General features: G+C 35.7%; 1 protein-coding gene across 1 annotated transcript in view; it reads right to left on the bottom strand.

Moving 5' to 3' along the window:
* Nucleotides 1-11,633: 11,633 nt before the first annotated feature.
* Nucleotides 11,634-22,185, bottom strand: part of SYDE2 (synapse defective Rho GTPase homolog 2) — a 38,135-nt gene continuing 27,583 nt past the window's right edge. Inside the window, exons 5-7 of the mRNA XM_068966604.1 lie at nt 21,350-21,531; nt 18,018-18,249; nt 11,634-12,133 (exon numbers count right to left, since the gene is read on the bottom strand). Coding sequence (XP_068822705.1) covers nt 11,634-12,133; nt 18,018-18,249; nt 21,350-21,531 — 914 coding nt within the window. The remainder of the gene's footprint in view (nt 12,134-18,017; nt 18,250-21,349; nt 21,532-22,185) is intronic.

The raw sequence follows: 22,185 nt of genomic DNA, 5'->3' as shown, positions 1-22,185 counted from the left end.
GTGGGTTGCCATTTCCTTCTCCAGGGGATCTTCCCAACCCAGGGATCGAACCTGCATCTTTTATGTTTCCTGTATTGGCAGGAAGATTCTTTACCACTAGTGCCGCCTGGGAAGCTCTTAGTGAACATCACTACATGGCTAATCCTGAATCTATTCTATTCATCACTTGAGACTTTTTTGAAGCAAAGGGACATTCACTTGTAAGAGGTCTGTATTACTTGAGTATTCTATAGGGGGCCTTTATGATTTGACAGTGATTATATTTACTGCTGAAAACTATAAATTGATGCCACACTACTAATAATCATAACTAACGTTTCATGAGCTCTTACTACAGCATCAGGTACTCTTCTAAAAGCTTTAATATATTTTAATCCTGTCAACAATTCTGAGAGGTAGTGAGTAGCATCCTCATACTACAGTTAAGAAAACTGAGACAGAAAAATCATGTTACTAGCCCAAGAAATGTAGTGAGACACAAACCAAGACTGGCTTCAGAGTTCCTGCTCTCACAGGCAACGTTATACTGTGAATCTTAGAATATTGTGCTACACGAGTCTCATAGGTACAATACACAATTGCACATGTACACACTTAAGGGTGTTACTAAGGTATAATTTACATGAAATACACTGTATATATTTTATTCTTTTAAAGATTAATTTTTTTTTTAAATTTTGGCTGCACTGGATCTTCCATGCATTGCAGTGAGTGCAGGCTCAGTCACTTCAACTGTGTCTGACTCTTTGTGACCTTAAGGAATGTAGCCCGTCAGGCTACTCTGTCCGTGGGATTCTCCAGGCAAGAATACTGGGGTGGGTGGCCATACCCTCCTCCAGGGGATCTTTCTGACCCAGGGATCCAACCTACATCTTCTGAGGCCCATGCATTGCAGGCGGATTCTTTACCGCTGAGCCACCAGGAAGCCCCTAGTTTTGGTGAGTGGGCTACTCTTCGTTGCAGTGTACAGGCTTCTCATTGCGGTGGTCTCTCTTGTGGAGCACAGGCTCTACGGCTTGTGGACTACAGTAGTTGCAGCACAAGGGATCCAGAGCACCAGCTCAGTAGTTGTGTTGCAAGAGCTTCGGTTACTCCACGGCATGTGGTATCTTCCGGGACCAGGGATCCAGCTCATGTCCCCTGAGTTTGTGGGCAGATTCTTATCCACTGTACCAGCAGGGAAGTCTTGTCTATAATTTAAATATACAAATTTTTAGGTCTTGACATATGTATATGGGCATGTCAAGTCAAGAAATAAACATATCCATCACCCCCAAATATTCCTCATGCCGTTTTTCAATAGTTCCCTTAAGCATTTCCCCTCAATTCCCAATCACTGATTTGCTATTTCTATTACAATAGATTGTATTTTTCTAGAATTTTATATAAATGGAATCATATGATATGTACTTATTTTTGTCTTATTCTTTCGCTTTTGACATACATCCATGTTGAGGGTATAAATAGTTCATCACTTTTTATTGCTGAGATATATTCCATTGTATGGATATATCACAATTTATTAGATGAACACTTGAATTGGTTATTTCCTGTTTGGGCTCATAACAAATTAGTCTCCTATGATCATTCTTGTGCAAGCCTTTTAATGGACATAAGCTTTTATTTCTCTTTTATAAATATACAGGAGTAGAATGGCTGGATCATATGGTGTGGGTATGTTTGACTTTCTAAGATATTGCCAAATGTTTACAAACCATTTTACCCTGCCACCAGCAGTGATGGCTGTTCTAGGTCCTATACATTCTCACCAGTAGGGTCAGTCTATTTTCTGGGGTGGGGGGAGAGTTGCCCTAGGTCTTCATGGCTGCACATAGGCTTTCTCTAGTTACAGGGAGTTGGGGCTCCTCTCTAGTTGCAATGTGAAGTCTTCTCATTGCAGTGGCTTCTCTTGTTGCAGAGCACAGCCTCTAGTTGCCTGGGCTTCAGTAGTTGTGCCTCGGGCTCTGAAGGTCAGGCTCAGCAGCTGTGAAGGGCTTAGTTGCTCCATGACATGTGGAATCTTCTCGGTCCAGGGATCAAACTCGTGTCCCCTGCATTGGCACGTGGACTCTTACCCAGTGGACCACCAGGGTCAGTCTTTTAAAATTAGCCATTCTAATTAGGATGTAGTAGTATCTTACTGTAGTTTTAATTTGCATTCCCCTAATGAGTAACACTGTTGAGCTTATTTTCCATCTACATATCTTCTTTCATGAAAATATGTGTCTGTTCACATATTTTACTCATTATTTTGGAAGATTTTATTGTTTGTTTACTATTCAGATTTGTGAGTTTTCTGCATACAAGTCCTTTATCACATATATACAAACATTTAGTCCCACTCTGGATTATTTTATTATTCTCTTAACAGTGTTTTACAAAGGGCAGAAGCTTTTAATTTTGATGAACTTCAATTAAGCAATTTGTTTTTTTATGGATCACATTTTTGGTGACCTGAGAAATTTTTGCATAACCCAAGGTTTTTTTTTTCCTGGAAGTTTTGTACTTTTATGCTTTATGTTTAGATTTATGATCCATTTCTAGTTGATTTTTATATGGTATAAGATATATTATTGAAGGCTTTTTTCCCAAATGAATATCCTATTGTTCCAGCAACATTTGTTGAAAAAGACTATTCTTTCTACCCTGGATTGCCTTTGTCAAAAATCAGTTGTCCGTATACATATGAATCTTTTTCTTAAACCTCTATTATGTTTCATGGGTGTTTTGTCTATCCTGGTGCCAATACTGTACTGTCTAAATTAGTATCACTTTATAAGTCACCTTAAAATCAGGTAATATTGGTTCTCCAGTGTTGTTTTGGCTAGCCTAGGCTTTTCATATGCAATTAATTTACATATGCAATTCTGGCTTTCATAAAATTTCCATTAAGTGATTTCCTAGAAGCTCAGCCCCTTTATGACTTGGGCCTTGTGTAAGTGCATGAAAACAGAGCTGATGATGACTTAAGTACTGTTCCGCAGTGGCTAAGAATGTAAGCAGATTTGGGAAGTGGAGATGGCTCATACAATGGCTGACAATCTCCCAGAAGTGAATGTGACCTTGCAAGGTAGCAGCAGCATCAAGGGAGCCCACAGTCAACAGAAAGAACCAAGAGAAACTCAGAGTTCCCCTGATATTTTCTTTGCATATTCTTTAAAAGAGGCTTAATTTTAAAATAGAGGCTCTCATTTTAAAATAAAGTACAGATAACCCTGCCATCAACACCAAAGCATTTTAATCAGACGAGGGGACTGCACACTTTCCGGTGACACTGGAGGCAGAGGAGAAGGAGGCAGATTGTGCTGGGTATGGGAGGGGAGGGCAAGACTGGTTGGGCCCCTGAGGCTTGAGGCACCAGAGCTGACACATGGCCTGAGAGGCTTGAGGAGAAAGGGACTGATCAAGAGAGGCGAGAATATGCCCAGTTTTGGCCACCAGGGTGCCGAATGACAATGATTTCCTAGCAATTGCCTGGGAAAGCTTTGCATATTGTTGTTGGCTGCCAACATGCCATTCAGCATTTCTATTTCCTGCTGCATTTAATGAAGGGTCCCCAAGTTCATCCTGTGACATTTGGTCACTAGAGGAGGAAGCAATAGGAGGTAATTGTTGGCCAATAACATCCTGTTCTTCTCCTGTTTCCATGAAACGGAGGGAACTTTCCCACCTCTCAAGGGAACAGGGCACAGGAGGAATGCTTCAGTTTCTCTCTGCCCCTAATTTACTGTTGAAGTCACAAGAAGACAGACTCATCTGAGTGGGATTGAGCAGGACATGAGCCTGCTTGGCTGGGTGCCTTCTCTGTTCCCTCACACAGCCAGCCTGTGGATAGTAGGTAATATGCATATGTTTTTATATCTTTGACAGCTTCCACCTCTGCCAGGAGAGGCTTGTTTCTTACCAATGCTGCCAGTGACTGGCTGAGGGGATCAGATCACAGGGATGTAGAAAGAAGCCCATTTCACCACAGACCAAAGTCACATTCTCTAGCTTACTAATACTAGAATATATATATGTGTGTGTGTGTATACATTAAAAAATTTTAAAAACGTTATTTAACTGTGTTGGGTCTTTGTTGCTCTGCGTGAGCTTTCTCTTGCTGAGGTGCATGGGCTTCTCATTGCAGTGGCTTCCCTTGTTGCAGAGCACAGTAGTTGTAGCACACGGGCTGAGTTGTCCTGCAGCATATTAAATCTTCCCAGACCAGGGATTGAACTTGTGATCCCCGTTGGCAGGCAGATACTTAACCACTGGACCACTAGGGAAGTCCTCCAGCTTACCTTACCTGCTATTTTTATCTCCATGTGTCTGGTTCCTGTAATAGGCTCTAATTTCAGGAGGGAAAGATGGGCGTGGTGTCGGTCTCCTACAACACATGCTAGCACAGACATAGTTGCGAAGAGACGCTGGCAGGAGAGGGCTAAAAGAGGAAACAAAATGAAAACTGTGGTTGTGGTCAGGGCCACAGCCCTGAGAAGACCCTAAAGTAGGAACCCCAGCTGCAAGCATTGACTTTGGTTCTGTTCCTGCCAGTGTGGGGCCTGCAGGGCCACTGGAGTTGGCAGCATAGGGCTCAGGAAGAATGGACCCCACCCAGGACATATCTCAGCCAGGCTGCTGACAGACCCTCCATAGCGCTGCTGGGAAACCCTTCAGCTCTCTCCATCATCAAGATGAGACTTGTGCAAATCTGCATGTGATGTTTTTGTCCCTCCCTGGGGTTATCTATGTGTCCAACTTTCAGTGCAATTCTGACTGCTTGTGTCCCAGTATTTCTGGTAGGAAAATTGGAAAGAACAGGGGCTGTCATTCAGTATTTCCCCAAGTGTGGTTATATGCCAAGGTGTATGTTATAAATCTGTTTTAGTGTATTGAAAAAAACATATGAAGTTAACTTATGACAAATGATCACTGGTTTTCCTTTTATGGTACTAATATGAAGTTTATAATAATAATAAATTTTAATTTTATTTTATATTAAAATTATAAAATAAATAATAAATGAATTTAATAGAAAAATGTTTAGAGAACATAAGAAAATAATATTACACATGGTACTTGAATATGGCAGAAATTGTAAAGGTTGTCTGTATGATGGAGGTCTGGGATAACTAAAAGTAACATGGAAAGGAACACAGGATACCCAAAATATGCATTTTTAGAGGATTTTCATAGCAATGGATTTTTCTAATGATGATGAAACCTAGGATTTATGGTGAATTCACATATGACTCTTAGAGGTTAATTATAATCACACAAAATTTATCTCCAACTCAATTTTTGTGGTGTCCAAAATGACACATTGTGACATGTACTGGAAGTCTGCAACTTACTTTAAAATGTACTAAGAATCAAGACAAAAAAGAGTGGATACATGATCAAGCAAATACAGCAAAATGCTTAACAGTGATAGAAGCTAGGTGGGAAATATGTGAATGTTCACTATATGATATTCAGCTTTTCTTTATGCTTTAAAGTATTTATAATAAAATGTTGATGGAAAGAGATATTAACTGGCCTTCTTTTATGTATAGATTGGTTGACTTTACAGGTGAGTTTTGAGATTATGTACAGATCAAACATAGACTCATAACCCAGGACAGATGGCACTTTATGCTCTGACAATTTTCATCTCCCAGGTTTAGACAAGTTGTTTTCATTAATCTCATGATTCAGAGTTGCTCTTAGGTTAAAATGTGCACTTATACTGGTGGGAAGGCGGTGGGGTGGGGATGGAGGGGAGGAATGGGGTTTGGGAGTCAGTCAAGAAGAGACACAAATAGATCCATTTTCCTGAACAAAGGTCAGGAACAAGGGGTTCACTCGCTGTTCAGTATCTGTGGCTGTGAAAAAATGTAAGCTGCAGGCTCATCACTTTCACAAAAACATCTTAGATGTGAGGGACTTTCCCATTTCTTAATTTAATATCCATTGTACTTGTCTAAAGCTGGAATTTTAAACTCTCCTTGGAAGAGTTTATTTTGAAGAATAAAATTTCCAGTCAAAGAAGTATGTAGAATACTGAGGCCAATACCAAGTTTTCACTACATAATACATCCATTAAGCCAAAAAAGAAAGATTAACTCAACTGACTTAAAAGCATACCAAAGGCCTTATCAAACAAATAAGGATTAAGTTAACCCAATTCAGGGGCAATATTTAGGTATTTTTCTCACTTGTTTAAAACAAACATTCATTTGAGAAAAATGAAAACACTAAATGTAGTTCCTCGCCCTAAAATGGTCTCTGTTATTCTAATTTTTTTGAAAAAAGGAATTGTTTATAGTATTCATTTAACTATGAAAATATTTTCTAACAAAGTGAAAAGTAGGTTTTTCCAGTTCTACTAAAAAGTGCACAAAAATTAACAGGATATTTTTCATCACAATTTCTGTAAAGAAATAAATGATTCATTTTAACAAAAGCTTTCTTAGAAATCTTTTTTTCTTATGGTGAGATGTACCTTTTCACACACATATCATTTAAATAATTGTTTCCACTGAACTCTGCAGCACAAAATTACCTAAAATTGCCAACCCCCTTATTTTTTAAGTCACTAAATTTTACCAATGTCATTCTAGTTCCAAAAGAAAGACAAATCATTGAAAAAATAAAGGAAACATTATTTTCTTAACCACAAATTATTTATTGATCAGGAGTGAATATTTGAAAAATTACATACACGTTGCACCTCATAGTGCTTGGTCTTTTCCTGACAAAAGATAAGCATTCTCTAAGAATCCCTTTTTATTCATTCATTTATTAATAATTAACTGAACATCTTCAATGTTATAAGTCCTAGGCCTATGGCAAAGAACTAGATACACAAGGTCCCTGTTGCCATGGAAATTACATTCAAGAAGGGTGGGCACAGATAATGATCAAATACAGAAGGTAATTTCAATGATAAACGTCTTGATGAAAGTAAGGCAGGAAACATTTCCCAAAGTTATAAATATCTGTAGTTTAATCATATAGTAGCATAACTATTTGGGGCTTGTTACAAGAAATAGAAATCTCTGTCTTCTTCCTCCCCCATTCTCAAAACAGTTACTGATTAGGTTGACATTTAAGCAGAGATGTGAGACGATTAAAAAAAGGCACCCAAGTGAGATCTGGGTGAAGAGCTTTCTAGACACTGGGAATGGCAAGTCCAAAGATCCTTACAGGACTGAGGTCCTCCATGTTGCTGAAGCACAGGGACCATGGGAAAAGGTCCAGGAGAGGGTGTGGCTATCTTTTCTAAAGTTTACTTTAGCTTCTGTGGTAGGAATGGATTGTGGGTGTGGGGAGTGCAGAGTGATAGTAAAGAGATGAACTAGGAAGAGACAGAGATGCTGGTGGCTTGGACGAGGGTGTTGGTAGTCACAAAATTCAGTGCATAGAACTGCTGACAGGTTGTGTATAAGGGCTAAGAGAATGATTCCAAGTTTGGGACAACAGGGTGAGATGAAGTCTAGGGAACTGTTGCTCAGGCTGTTCAGCATTTAAATCCCTTTTTTATTTTCATAGAATTTACCTTCATGTAAGATTCAGAGAAACAATGCTGGCTAACTGCTCTCTGTCTCCTGGAAGCTGGGGCACAGTTTGATGTTTCTGTCAGGGATGTTTATCATATCTGAGCCTTATTGAATTCAAAGCAAACATGGGACAGGGAAAAGAGAAAAGAACATTCCTCTTAGTACCAAATTCCTCAGGTCAGTGAGACTCAAATTAGGACTTAAACATAAAACAGCTTTATCACTGTCCAAGTAGCTAAATTTTGATATTCTTAAATTATAAAATCTTAAACCTCAAAATCATTCTTTGGTCTGGAATTAAATTCTTTCCAGGAACTGTATCACTCCCAAACCTGTTTCTTTAGGGTCCCTGATATAAAGCTACACAATCTGAAAATTTCCAAAGACAATTACCATGTGGGACTTTGCTTTCTTGCATTCTTATTCTTACAGTAACTCTACGGGGACCATCACCAGGTACAGAAGCATTAGTACTTAAGAGTTAATAAGGATTTTATATAGCATTTCCATAACCACTGTATTTATAACAGCAGCATCCACTACAAGGAACTCATTTAAAAAACACAGTGGAGTCATGTCAATCTTATCTGATAGCAACTCCATCCTTCAGTTGCTCAGGATTTACTCCTTTTGCTCACAGTCCACTTACAGATTTCTTTGGCTCCTACTTCAAAATGTATTGAAAATACAATCACTCCTCACCACCTTATTGTCTCCTTGCTGGTCTGAACCACCATCATTCTTACCTGGATTACTGCAAAGCTGGATGCAAGAAGATAATAGAGAAATGTCTTCAAAGTTCTAAGGAAAATGAGTTTGAACCTAGGACAAGTCCAATCAAAGTGAAGTATGGAAAATAAAGACCTTGTCAGACATGCAAGGACTCAAAGTTTATCTCCCATGTGCCTGATTTTGGGAAGTGGTGGGGCAGAGGGCTACTTATAAATATACTTCAGCAAACAAATCAAAAAGGAAAAAATGAAATTTAGAATAAAAACAAAAAAAGTAGCACATAGGAGTGCAAAGAAAATATATCCCAGGAAACAGCTAAAAATTGCTAAGCACAAGTTTGATAAAGTTAATTAAGAAGCTTAAAATGATCCCTGGGTTATAGTAAAGAAAATATTTTTCTTCTGTCAAAGAAAAATAAAGGTAATGATACCCTTCAGGAATCCAGAATGAAAGCTAAAAGTAGTCTGAACGAATTTGGTAATTTACTGACAAAGGAAGTGTAATAGTAAAGAAAATATTTATCTTCTCTCCAAGAAAATAAAGGTAATTACTTACTCCAGGAAACAGTAAAATCTTCAAAAGCCATTATGAAGCAAATAATACATGATTTAGAGAAACTGATGGCTATAAGATAAAATAATCCATTTGACCTTTAGTTTGTATTCTGCTTAAATCAGTATACAGACTTCAAGACTGTAAGACTGGAGATACCATCACATGGTAATATCACCCATGAATATTTCTGCATAATCTAGCATAACTGCTTGTTATTGACTAGCAGTTTTTAGAATCAATACTAAAGGAAAATCAAAAATATAGTTTCCCCAAATAATACACATCTATTAATGATTGATTATATAAACTAATAGTATAACTCACAGAAGTTGGGGAGGTAAAGGGCAGTAATGAACTGGAAAGAAAGTACCGGGTTGGTCATTTCCACAATGGTAAGAGGTCAAGAGATACTGTTTAAAACTGATGGATCAAGAAATAACTTATTAAAGTCACAGAAGCAACCAAAAGAGAAACCAAAAAATTAAATAAATAAATGAGGAGGAATAGAGTGAAATAAATTGCTTATCACTCAAAACGGACAGTCAACAGGTACCGCTTAAATGACAAATCAAGAAACAGCAGCAGGAAGCCTAGAGTGACAAAGGCAGTTACCTGAAGAATAAATAGTGGTTGTTACCTCTGAGAAGTAAGATTGATGTGGATGGCAGGGAGGAGCACTTTATTTTTTATTTTCAATCTACTTGAATTGTTTAAAATCTTTGTTCAGGTACCTGCACTAAAATTAAATTTGTTTTCAATCCTGAAAACCATTAGGGCTGGCAGGGGAATGAGAGTTGACTGTCTAACAGTATGGGAAGATTCCAGGAGACTATAAAAAGCAGGTATAAAAACTCAAAAAAGATTTGAAAAGGCCATCTTAAATAAAGGTATATACCTAATGGAGTACTTCTAAAACAGCACAGTCAACAAAAGAGGTTTATTATGACTGATTTAAACAACAAATGTTTAGTATTTTCCATTAATACTTAAGATGGCAGAGATTAACTTTAAAATTGTTGGCATCCAAAATAATGTGTGGCCCTTAAAGTACTGCAGATTCTGGAAAACTCAATTTTGGAAAAAAAATGTTATTACATATATTTATGGATAATATATGATGGTCCAATACTTTAACATGTTCATTTAAAAAGAATGACTTTGAAATAAATGATCCTTAAAAATCATCATAATAATAGCATGACACCGAGGTTATAATGTTTTAATAAAGCTTTTACATTTCTGGCACCAATTTATATAAAGTATGTGATATAGCACTCAAAAAAAAAGAAGACTGAGACAGTCTTCTTACAAAATATTTAGGGTACATTTCTTTTGACCATTTACTCAATAATATATATCTGTCACATATTCTTTTGGCATTTTTCTGAATTATTATATAAAGCTTTAAAAATGAAAGTTTCATATAAAAATAGTTATTTATCTGACTTTTAACAAGTAAATTTCCAAATTAAATTACTTGGTATTCCATTTACCAATGTATATTGCATAGAAAGTTAAATACTTTAATATTTTAAAAAACATCAAGAAGTCAGTTTTTTTAATGGTTGCTACATCTTTAAGTTGGTAGTTCAAATTTTGTTAATAATTTTAAATTATACATTCTGTAGGTATAAAAGTTTACAAAAAATACATTCCAATTTAATAAAAAAGACTTCTAAATTTACATTTTCAAACACTGTTGTGATTGCTATAATGACTATCTTGTAGATAAAATTAGTCAAAATAAGTTAATTTTTAAAAATCAATAACATAGTATCCTGGCAAGATTTCTTTAGAAATAAATGAAGGTAATTATAAAGTCAAAGTTATATATGTACTATTACAAATAAATATGTTCTAAGTATAATTACTTTGTTTTAAAAAGCAGACGATAAAAATGCATAAATAGGTAAAAAATTTTAAATTTAAGTCACCAGTGCAGAAATCTTGGCACTTAATCCTTTAAAATGTTAGAAGATTTCAATTTAAAGGATGACTTCTCACTGGGGATACTGTGACTTTCTGTAAGTCAAAAATGAGTCTTATTTTTTCTATTTAGATGTTCCTAGTGTTTTGGTTCAAGTGTTTCTATGCAACTCCTCCTTTAACTTAAATGTTCTTTCCCTGAAAAAGACATTTTTAAGCTAATGATTTTGGCCTCATGACATATACTTTAAAGATACACGTGATTTTGCAGCCAATCCTTCCCCCCATTCTAATGTCTATACATATATGTGCTGATAAATATATACATATATTGGGGATTACAAAAATACTTATTTTTTAAGTTTAAATAATTACTGAATGTTAACACAGAATACATTAATATTTGTATAATTTTACTTTATAAAAAGTAAAAATTTATAAAAAGGTTTTCTTACAGCAGCATTTGCATTATGAACCAAATGTGATGGAACGATGTTGCAGTGTGCATGGATTCATACTGCAAATCAGACGGAGCAGCTGCATTCCTTCCAGTGGAAGGAATGTCTGTTTCAGAAAAGCAGTTTCTATAAAGTACAAAAGTCTTGAGGGGCTAATAACTTATATGAACCTTAGAAGTGCATTTTAAACTTATACCCATAGCATTGGCAAGAAATACCCACAAGAAGTCCAGGTTATCTTTACCTCAAGAAAAACTTCCTAATGAAATAAGTAAAAACTATGGTAATGAATGGTGTTTTTTGAATTACATGAACTTGTTAGAAAATAACTGAAGGTTTCAAGAGTAAAAAATTTAAAACATCACTGTGAGAGATACAAGAAAGTGAGAAAGATGGATGTGAAACATAAGACGTTATGAATAAGCAAAAACTCTCAACCTTAAACACTCATATTAAGCTTGTTTTTGTTGAGTTCATTCTCTAGATTTCCAATCAAAGTATCAATACTTTCTTGTAGATCTTTGAGATTGACTTTTCGGTCCACTCTAGACTCAATTGTCTGCACTGTCAAATACGTCTGAAATGTGCACTCTTTGGACAGAGGAGTTGGCTGTTCAGTCATGATATCTGGCTCATATATTTTGCTACAGTTTTCTCCATTTTCTCTGTCTTCTGAAGGGACATCATCATAATCCACAGTATTTAAATTTTCTTTCGTATTTAAAAAGTAGTTTTCTCCACAGCTGCTCCAATCTCCTGCGTAACGATTACTGAGTGGACTGTCTAGTCTGGTTTGCCTTGGCCTGAGTACTCTTGATGATTCAGTACCACTTAAATTTAACAAGTAAGGTCGTTCTTTCTTCCGCCTCAAATAATTTAGAGAAGATTTCTGCTCTGGGAACAAATTGTCTGCTGATTCTTTGATAGTTAAACGTTGCACTAGGAACAAAGAATTGATTTGTTTTAGTGACAGTAATCCAACTTAATCCAATTTAAAAACACAGAGCTAAAGAGAAGCTATTTAATAATCAACTACAAACATGCATTACAACAAACACATGCACATTACCAAAAGAAAGCATTCCATAACTATTTTTTCTATCACCAGACATAATCAAGATGAGGAACAGAAGCCAGTAGAATGTTCAGCGGTGCGAATTCATGCTACATCACAACATCCCCAAATAAATCAAATTTCCAAGTTGATTAACTTTCTGCGCAAGTTAATTAATATCTAGCTGTAATTCAAACAGTGGCTAAGCTGGTAGCTTCTTTTAAATTAAAAGCTACAGCAAAAAGCAGGCAAGGCATGTTTGTGTATAAACAAAACAAAAGTTTCTTTATCTGCAAATATCTAAATGAGGCCAAGGCATCTAAAGTGCTCAGTCTTAAAGTTCTAATCTTTGTGGGTTTTTTGCAATTCTACTAGCAGCAGTGTCATAATTTACTTGACTTTAAACAGCCAAATTTCACTTTGATAAAATGCATGAAATCTACACTTGTCCACTTGTTACCTGAGTTTGATTATACAGCATTAGCTAATAACAGTCTTCATTTATTGCCTGAAAATAGTACAGATATTTTATTTTCCCATTCTGGTTAGGACTCTAACAATCACAAATAACATTCCTCATACTTAGACTAATTCCTTCTATTATTAATAGCATGCATTGCACTGGCCAAACAGATTAGGAGGGAGACACACATTACTTCATAACAAATCAAGGCTTTACAGCTTACTCTTTGGTGTGTACTGAATAAAACACTTGTCGAATGGACTTAATTTAAATGTTGAGGCACAGCTATTAAAAAATTATCCATAATGCCTTTCTATTTCTGCATGTTTATTCTCCATTAATAAGTGCCTCTCCATCTATATACCTCCCTTCACTAAGATAAAGGGAACATATAACCAGTGACAACATACCAACTTTAAACTCTCTAACATATTCATTTCCTACTGAATAAAATAATTAAAGAATAATACAGACATGTATATGGTTCTAGTTTTCCAGATGTACAGTGATTTATATAACATTTTCAGAGATTGAATGATTTTTTTAACTTAGATTTTATTAAAATACCTGATAACTGTATATCGGTATGTTTTTAACATTTCTGTTTACCTGCATTTTTATGATGGCTATTACATATCACTATGAATAGCTAAAAGCTCTTGATTTAAAATTTTCTACAAAAAAAAAGGTCTGATATTTACTTTAAAGGAATGTGTGTGTTAGTCGCTCAGTTGTGTTCAACCCTTTGCAACTCATGGATTGGAGCCCACCAGACTCCTCTGTCCATGGGATTTTCCAGGCAAGAATACTGGAGTGGGTTGCCATTTCCTTCTCCTGGGGATCTTCCCAACCCAGGGATTGAACCTGGGTGTCTCCTGTGTCTCTTGCATTGCAGGAGGATTGTTTACCCACTGAGCCATGAAAGGAATGGAGATATTTACTTTAACTTGATATTTAAAACAGTATTAACAGAGAGTGCCATATGCCATTGCAGAATGGATATCTAACTTTTTTCACTGTTTAATTATTCATCCTTCTACTGAAGATACTTATCCTTACTAAGTCTCCTTGCCTTTTCCCCTTCATTTGCTGTGCTCTTCCTATTCTTAGTGCTTAAGTGTCATGCCTGTTGTTTTTGCCAACCCATTACAGTACTAGGCTAACCTTGAGGTCATCTGGTTTGTGATCCAACCAGGGTAAAACATTTTTGACTCTGTGTTGACCTTGTCTTAATTTGTCTGTATTTTCCGACATTCACCTGCAAAAACCCACCTTTATTTTGTTGCCAGCTGCTTAAAGTTGCTTAACCAAGTCCCTGTTCAAACATTATTTTTGCATTTTCTTAGAAAACATTTAAGAAACCAATTTATAATATTTTATATCTCTGGTGGCTCAGTCAGCAAAGAATCCACCTGCAATGCAGGAGACCTGGATTGGGAAGATCCCCTGGAGAAGAGATTGGCAACCCAGTCCAGTATTCTTGCCTAGAGAAGTCCATGGACAGAGGGCCTGGTGAGCTACAGCCCGTGGGGTTGCAAAGAATCGGACACGGCTGAGCAACTAACACTTTCTTTCAAAAAACCAACTGTAGTATTTTATATCTTTTAGACCAAAATTTCTAAAAAATCAACTTTACTAGCTTTTTAAACTACTGGTGGTGATATGGGTTTCCTATTACATATGCAGATAAAATGGTTACTTTTACCCCCCAAAATTCTGGTTTTCCTAGCACTGCTGATTACCCACCTTCAAAAGAATAAGATGAAAATACAATCTAGAAAGTTGTTAAAAAATTCTCAGAATATAATGATAATTACTAAGAAGCATAATTTCCTTATTTTCTACCAATAGATTTATATTTTTAATCACCACTCTATTAGCTTTTTATCTATAGTATAATTACCTTGGGCATAATTACTTTACTTAATAGAATATATTGGGTATCTAGTTGTTGCCAAGTACTCTGTTATAACCTGGAAGTGTAGAGGTAAGCAAAATGTAGTCCTGGACCTCATGAAGCTTAGTCTAGTGAGAAAAATAAACCAAAAAGAATTAGGGAAGGAATTCCCTGGCAGTCCAGCAGTTAGGACTCCAGTACTCTCCCTGCCAAGGGCTCAGGTTCAATCTCTGGCCAGGGAACTAAGATCCCACAAGCTGCACAGCACCCCCTCCCCCAAAAAAAAGAATTAGGGAAAATAGATAGCTCTTCCAAAAACAAAAGCCCAGTCCCAAATCGATGTCATATAAAATGTGATGTAGCAAACAGCTGGTCTAAGAATTGTATATTCTCTAAAGCTATTTTCCTATCTATAAAGTGAAAGGGTAGCCTATCATTAATTTTCAATATTCTTAAGACAGCAAACTAATGTTTTTTAAAAGCAACTACCTTCTAAATACCCAGTACATAAAAAAGATGAAAAGAAGACTGTTTTGATCAAAAGGGAAATATGTTTCCATTTTGCTGTCTCACCTGCTGCCAATCTGGCCTCAAAGCTGCTTCCAAAGAATTTAGGGTTTTGCCAGAAGAATCTGAAAAGCCACTGGCAGGCTGACTTTTAACTTTCAGTGCCAGTATACCAGGGTTCTAACGGACCACTTTGAAGACAAGATTTTTTAAGAAGAAAAGCTCAAAGTAAATTATATTCAAATTATTAATATAAAGTAAATTATACTGCCCAAAATTAAAAAATAAAAATAAAAAGTTAAGGAAGTAAAAAAGAAGAAAGGTAGACAGGAAAGGGTGGAACCAATTCTTTTTATTTCTGGAGTAGGATAAATACCAACAAGGAAAATAAATGGGGTACATGTAGCAAGGACAGTCATTCAGCAAGTAATATGCCGTGGCCCATTTTCCATGGCACCATCAATTTTCTCAGGCTCAGTAAGTGCACTGTGTCTACCTGATTTGTGCCTCTTCTTAAATCCAAAAGCAAGTGATGTAGCACGCAAGACTAACTCCTATTTCCTCTCAACTTTCTGCCCTATTCTATACTTTGTCTGAGGTATTATAACTGAAGAAAAATAACAAGTTATAGACAAGGGGGCAGCTATTTTTCAATCCAACCACACAAACCTTTGGAATAAGGTGCTATATACTCAGACACAATTGCTTAAGGTTGTTATTGAAATACTGTACAGTGAGTCTCAAATCTGAACCTTTTTTTCCTATAACATACAACATAAATTTTTGCTCCCAAATCCAACACTAAGATGACTGTTACAAAATAATGGAGTGACATTAACCTCTGATACAGAATTAATGATAAAAGAACTCAGATACTGGTAATAAACTTAATAGCTCCAGGCAAGAAAACTTTCATTTGATTAGAATGATAAGATAGCTCCTTTCCCAATTTTTCATGTTTATTAAAATTAAAACAGTTCCAGGAAAAGCTAGGAAACACACATTTAAACCTGAACCTGAGTGATCCCTTATGTTGGGTACCAAATGTAGAAATCAGACTAATTAGTCAGAACATCTACATTCAGCACTTTTAACTAATAAATAATACATACTAACTCAGCTAAAATATAATTTGAAAATGATTTTTTAAGCCTGTATTTAAAAGAAAACCAAAATATTAACTTTCCAAGTTTAAAAGTTGAAAATTTTTATTAGCTTAATTTTTAACTCACTTTTAAAAATTAATTAATTTTTTAAAAGACTAAATCAAGCAATCCTTTATACTTTGTGTTTTTTTTTAATACGTATTTATTCATATTTATTTATTCTTGGCTGTGCTGGGTCTTTGTTGCCACACGTGGGCTTTCTCTAGCTGCAGCGAGCAGGAGCCACGCTCTAGCTGTGGTGCTTGGTATTTCTCACTGTGGCGGCTTCTCTTGTCTCAGAGCATGGGATCTAGGGCATGCAGGCTTCAGCAGCTGTGGCTCGAGAGCTCTAGAGCACGGGCTCAGGAGCTGTGATGCATGGGCTTAGCCGCCTTGAGGCATGTAAAATCTGCCCGAACCAGGATCAAACCCATGTCCCCTGCATTGGCAGGCGGACTCCTAGCCTCTGACTCACCAGGGAAGTCCAAGCCTTTTGTACTTTATTTAGTCTATCCTTCTCTCACATACATTAACAAAAGAGTTTTTTTTTTGTTTAGTGGCTAAGTTGTATCCAACTCTTTTGTGACCCCCATGGCTCCTCTGTCCATGGGATTTCCTAGGCAAGAATACTAGAGCAAGTTGCTATTTCTTTCTCTAGGGGAACTTTCCGACCCAGGGATCAAACCCACATCTCTTGCATTGCAGACAGATTCTTTACCACTGAGCCACCAGGGAAAACTAATAATCACATTTACTGAGGACTGACTTTATGCTAAACTCTCTGTTCATTTCCTTAGATCCTTTATGCCAATCTTCACAACAGCCCTAAGGTAGGCACTATTCATACAGAAGCAAACTGAGGCTTAGTAAAGTTTGCCTGAGTCCACACTGCTGGTGAGTGCCACCATCGGATCTGAATCCAAGCCTGACTCCAGGGCCCAGGCACTTTTAACACTGTGTACTGCCCTTAGCACTGAAGTATCTTCACACTTGGTCCTATGCAGGATAGGGGAGGCAAGTGGGAGTTACTACCGGGTAAGAAAATTTTAGAACCTAAATACAGGGATCCTTTATAAAGCATCTAATTAAATACATATTCCTTTTAGCTGTGAAAATACTTAAGAGATATGTTAGGAAAATAATTGTCAGCCTTTTCTTATTGAATAAGGGACGGACAAGAAAAACTGAATTGTCCACTCAAGCCTAGATAATTTGAAGAATGACCATGAATACATGAAAGATGTCAGGAAGAACTGATTTAAGTAGCAGAATGAATTCTGCTTTAAATCAGTTGAACTAAAAATGATAACAGTAAAAATCTTAATATTTACTGAGTACCTATTATGTGCCAAGAGCTGTGCTGAGCACCTTATACACATACTTTTTTAAATTTAATCTTCCTATCAATTCTATAAACATATTACTAACCCACATGACAAAAGGTGATACTGAGGCTCTAAAATGTTAATGAAGTTGCCCACGGTCAGACTAATAAGGGATACAATCAGGATTCAAACCCAGAGCTGACCAAATCCAAAACGTATACATTGATCTCTATGTCTACAACAGTATCAGCAAAAGCAGAACATTTAAATGGAGAAATCTAAAAGGCAGGTATCAATTCATACTATTTTAAAAAGCAAAATCTAGAAAAGATTTTCTTCAACCATACATGGGCATATTTAATGATTAGCTAAGCATTCTATCATTGTAGAGATATCATTGTAAGAGAAAAATAATTCCACTGAATCATTTACCTGGCCATAGTTGAAGTAAGTAGTGAAGAACTTCAATATGTTTTTTAAAATCCAAAGCAGTCGCAAGTTCCTTGGAATCAGTAAAGACTCTGTTGTTATGGGTGGAAGTTTCTTGCCTCTGACTTAATAATACTGGTCCAAAGCACACAGCCAAGTTTTGGCAGGTCATCTTATTCACATCATGATAAGAAGCCACCAATTTCAAATGATCCAACAACATCATTAGAGTTGCCTAAATTGAGTTAAATTTCATTTAATACAGTCAAACAGGGATAAATTCAAGGACACAATTTATAGTAGGAAATATAGACAAACAACCTGTCACTTTTTAGAAGGTTGTTTCAAAGATTTGCTTTTAAGCTGGGTGTTTGGAACTTGAAACACATTTTTTTTATAAAATGTTACACAGGACACTTAGGTTTTGACAACATAATTTGATTCATAGAATGGTTAAAATATAAATTATCTAAAATGCTCATGAATGAATTCCAAATTTTAGCTGGAGTTTCTTAGAAAATATGCCATCAACTTTTTCCTCTCTTCCCTTCTCTAAAAAGATAACAGCAAAAGGCTGTGATGAAAAGGGGATTAGGGCAGAATGTTCTTTTTTTTTTCTTTTAAGTTTTAAAACAACATGAATTTATTCTCTGATAGATTTGGAGGCCAGAAGTCTGAAAGGAATCTCAGGGAGCTAAAATCAAGGTGTCAGCAGGCAGGGCACACTCCGGCAGAAGCTCTAGGAAAGAATCTGTTTCCTTGTCTTTTCCAGGAGCTGTATTCCTTACATTCCTCAACTCAGGGATCCTTCTTCCATTTTCAAAACTAACAATGTAACATCTTCTGATTCTGCTTCCCTCTGTTTTCATCTGCCTGTAGTCAAATCTCCCTCTCCCCGTCCCTTATAAGGATACTTGTGATTACATTTAGGATCTACCTTGATAATCCCAGATAATCTCTCCATCTCAAGATACCTATTTGTTTGTTTGTTTTGGCATGCAGGATCTTAGTTTTCATACTATGTCACTTTTTATGTAAGAAAGAATGGGAAATGAGAAAACATGCATGTATCTAATTATTTTTGCAAACAGAAATACAGAAAGCATAAACAAAAAACTAATAAGATTAGGTATCTATAGTTGGTTAAATAATGGCCACCAAAAATATCCAGGTTTTTGTAGATATCATTAAATTAAGTATCTTGAAGGAATTCCTTGGCAGTCCAGTGGTTAGCACTCCCCACTTCAACTGCAGGAGTTACAGAATGTTCATTTTTAAGTTCAGTTAAATCCTGTAGTCATAAATAGGGGGCACCATCTTAAAATCTAGGTTACCATGGCCAGGTTCTGTTGTGATCCAGATTAGGAAGAAGGCCAATGCACTTCTTAATAAATATTTTAAGTAGACAAACAATGGAAAAGGGAAGCATAGAAATGAAAAAAATTACTGAAAAAAAATTTTTTTTAATCCTTGAAGAAACCAATAAGGGGAATTTGCTTAAGAAGTGAATGGTTATTTAAGTTTAAGCAATTATGAAAAGAAATGATGTTTTTAATATACTGGTATATGATCAATCATTTAACAAAATAAGCATGTAATTTCCTCTTCATAATTGAAGAAATAAATACCAATAATAACCTGTGACTTTAAAAAGTTATTTTAAAAAATTAAAATGACATATTATCAATATTTCTGGAGCCAAAAGTGACAACTGGATTTGGTGATTAGAAGGTAATTAGTAACCTTGACAAAAACAGATCCACAGAGATGGGGTAGGAAGCCAGATAACAGTTTGTTGAGTAGTAAATGAATGGTGAAGAAGTGATAACTGCCAGAACAAACATTTGCTCAGTGTTTGGCTATGAAGGGAAGGAATCAGGAGCAAATGGATCTAGAGTACAGTTGATATTCTGAAATCAAAACCAGTCACACACTGGTTAACACAGTTAACACACACACATGACTGGTTAAATATATTAGGCTCAATCTCAATAGCAAACCAAGAAATGCAACCTAAAGTAAGAAATATTTTTGTCCTTGAAATAAGATCAGCCAAAAAATACAACTGTTATGTCCCCTCTGAAAAGTAATATGAAAACATGTTCTAACAGCCTCAAAATGTTCACAACATTTAAATCAGCAATTCCACTCTGAAATTCTAATCTAAATAAGTAATTCTAACTGAAAAGAAATCTGTGGACAAATATATACAAGTAGGTTCAAAACCTAAATTTTATATAAAACAAATAATGATAGATTGTCAAATCCATTCAATGGAATACTTTGGAGCCTTTTTAGAAAGAATATTAACAGCATGAGCTTTAAGGCCAGCAAGGCCTAGATTCATATGATAGACTATCACACCCAAAAAGCTACATAATCTTGGGCAAGTGATTTAAATTCCTTGACACTCGAGTCTTCACTCATAAGCAAAATGATACATAATTTTACCTTATATTGATGAAGGAACATTTCTACCCCTTCACCCCACCCTTCTTCTGCCTACCTCTTTGTAGCTATTCCTCTCTCCCACCCAAGGGAACAGAAATTCCTAATCTAACTGGACAGAGAACAGGCCATTCAGATGACTAAAATAAACTAGTGAATTAAGGTATTAGGCTTAAAGTATTTCTATCCACTCTTGGACCTTCCACTCTCACATGATAAGAAATATAGGCAAAGTTGGCCTCATCTGGATAAGCCTGGCCATATTTCTTTCCCTTATTTTCCCTTTTGTTCTAAGGAACAACAGCTAAAGTTAGGCTAAGATTAGTTCTGCAAGTGCAGTCATCCTCTCTCCTGCAGGCATACCAGAAGATACTGGTATGAGATTTAGATCATGGGAAGGGGGCAAATGTGAAGAGACAAGGAGGAAGGAAAGAGTGGTGGTGAGCACTAAGTCTTGAGGCTAAGTCATGTACACAAAACAGTTACCATATTTTAAAAATACTATTAATAAAGGAAATAAACCAAAATGTTAATTATATATGCTTTAGATATTGATAATTATCATTCTTCTTTTCTATACCTTCCTAACTTAATTATAAATATATCATTTTAATAATAAGATAACAATACTCTTTTAAAACTTATCAGGAGTATTCATGCCTAGGTTAATACCACATGCGAAAGAGAAAAAACTGTTTTCTAGATTTATTCTATTTAAGAATCAGTTTCTAGATTTACACTGTTTAGTCTTCAGCAAAGGTAGAGCTAAAACTCATTAGTGCTACAAATGTCAAATAACTAAAACTTATCTGTAGCTCTGGAGCTAAGTACTCAGTTCATTAAGTATGTGGTTTATTTCAGGAAGAATGTATATCTATGGTGCTTACCTTCTCAACATCAGGCAGACAATCCAGAAGGCCAAAAGTGTACTGAGAATCACCTGGATCATTCTCACAACCATTTGATGACATTTTCAAAGGATTTTTTGCCATTGCATCTAATACAGCCTCATAAAGCTGCTTTGTTATCAGAGGAGAAGGAAGTTCTCTTAAATAATCCTTAAGAACACCTTCAGAAACCAAACAAACCAGAAATAGATGTCAATAAAAAGCTGTGGCGAATTTTTTTTCAAAGTATCATTACAGTGAACTTTTAACATTCTGAAAACAATAAAAGCAGAAATGTAAAAAGTACTGTAACAAAACACTTGCAATTTGTATTCTTAGAAATTGCTTCATTAATTCACTTTTTGTTTCGAAACCATGCTAATAGTGCACATGCATAATATCCAATTATCATATATAGTAGATTTGTTCATAAAGCAAATTCCTTTTATAAAAAGCTCATTTAAGTGCATATAAAACAAAACAAAATAAGGCATACTAATATTAATTGTAAATTATTCCAATTATATGGATTTTTAATTTCCAGACTTTTCATAAACCCTTATAAATAAGTGAGCTATATAAATGCAATTCCTCTTAAATACAGAAGATATGGCTTAAACACACATACTGAATAGTCTGGATAATCTCCAATGCTATACTACGGAAGAAAAAAATCATTTCTAAAACCAAAACCCAAGAACAGAAAACAACAAACGTGCCACTATAATAGGAATGAGGTAAGTCTATTTCAAACACACCACAAATAGTTATGAACTAAGAGGTGATATAGCTATAGTAGAGGAAACAGGAAAGGATAATAGCTGTTACATATAAGG

Source organism: Capricornis sumatraensis, chromosome 2 (genome assembly GCF_032405125.1).
Source record: "Capricornis sumatraensis isolate serow.1 chromosome 2, serow.2, whole genome shotgun sequence".
NCBI lineage: Eukaryota > Metazoa > Chordata > Mammalia > Artiodactyla > Bovidae > Capricornis > Capricornis sumatraensis.
The sequence above is the reverse complement of the archived record's forward strand: the minus strand, read 5'-3'. Positions and strand labels throughout refer to the sequence as shown.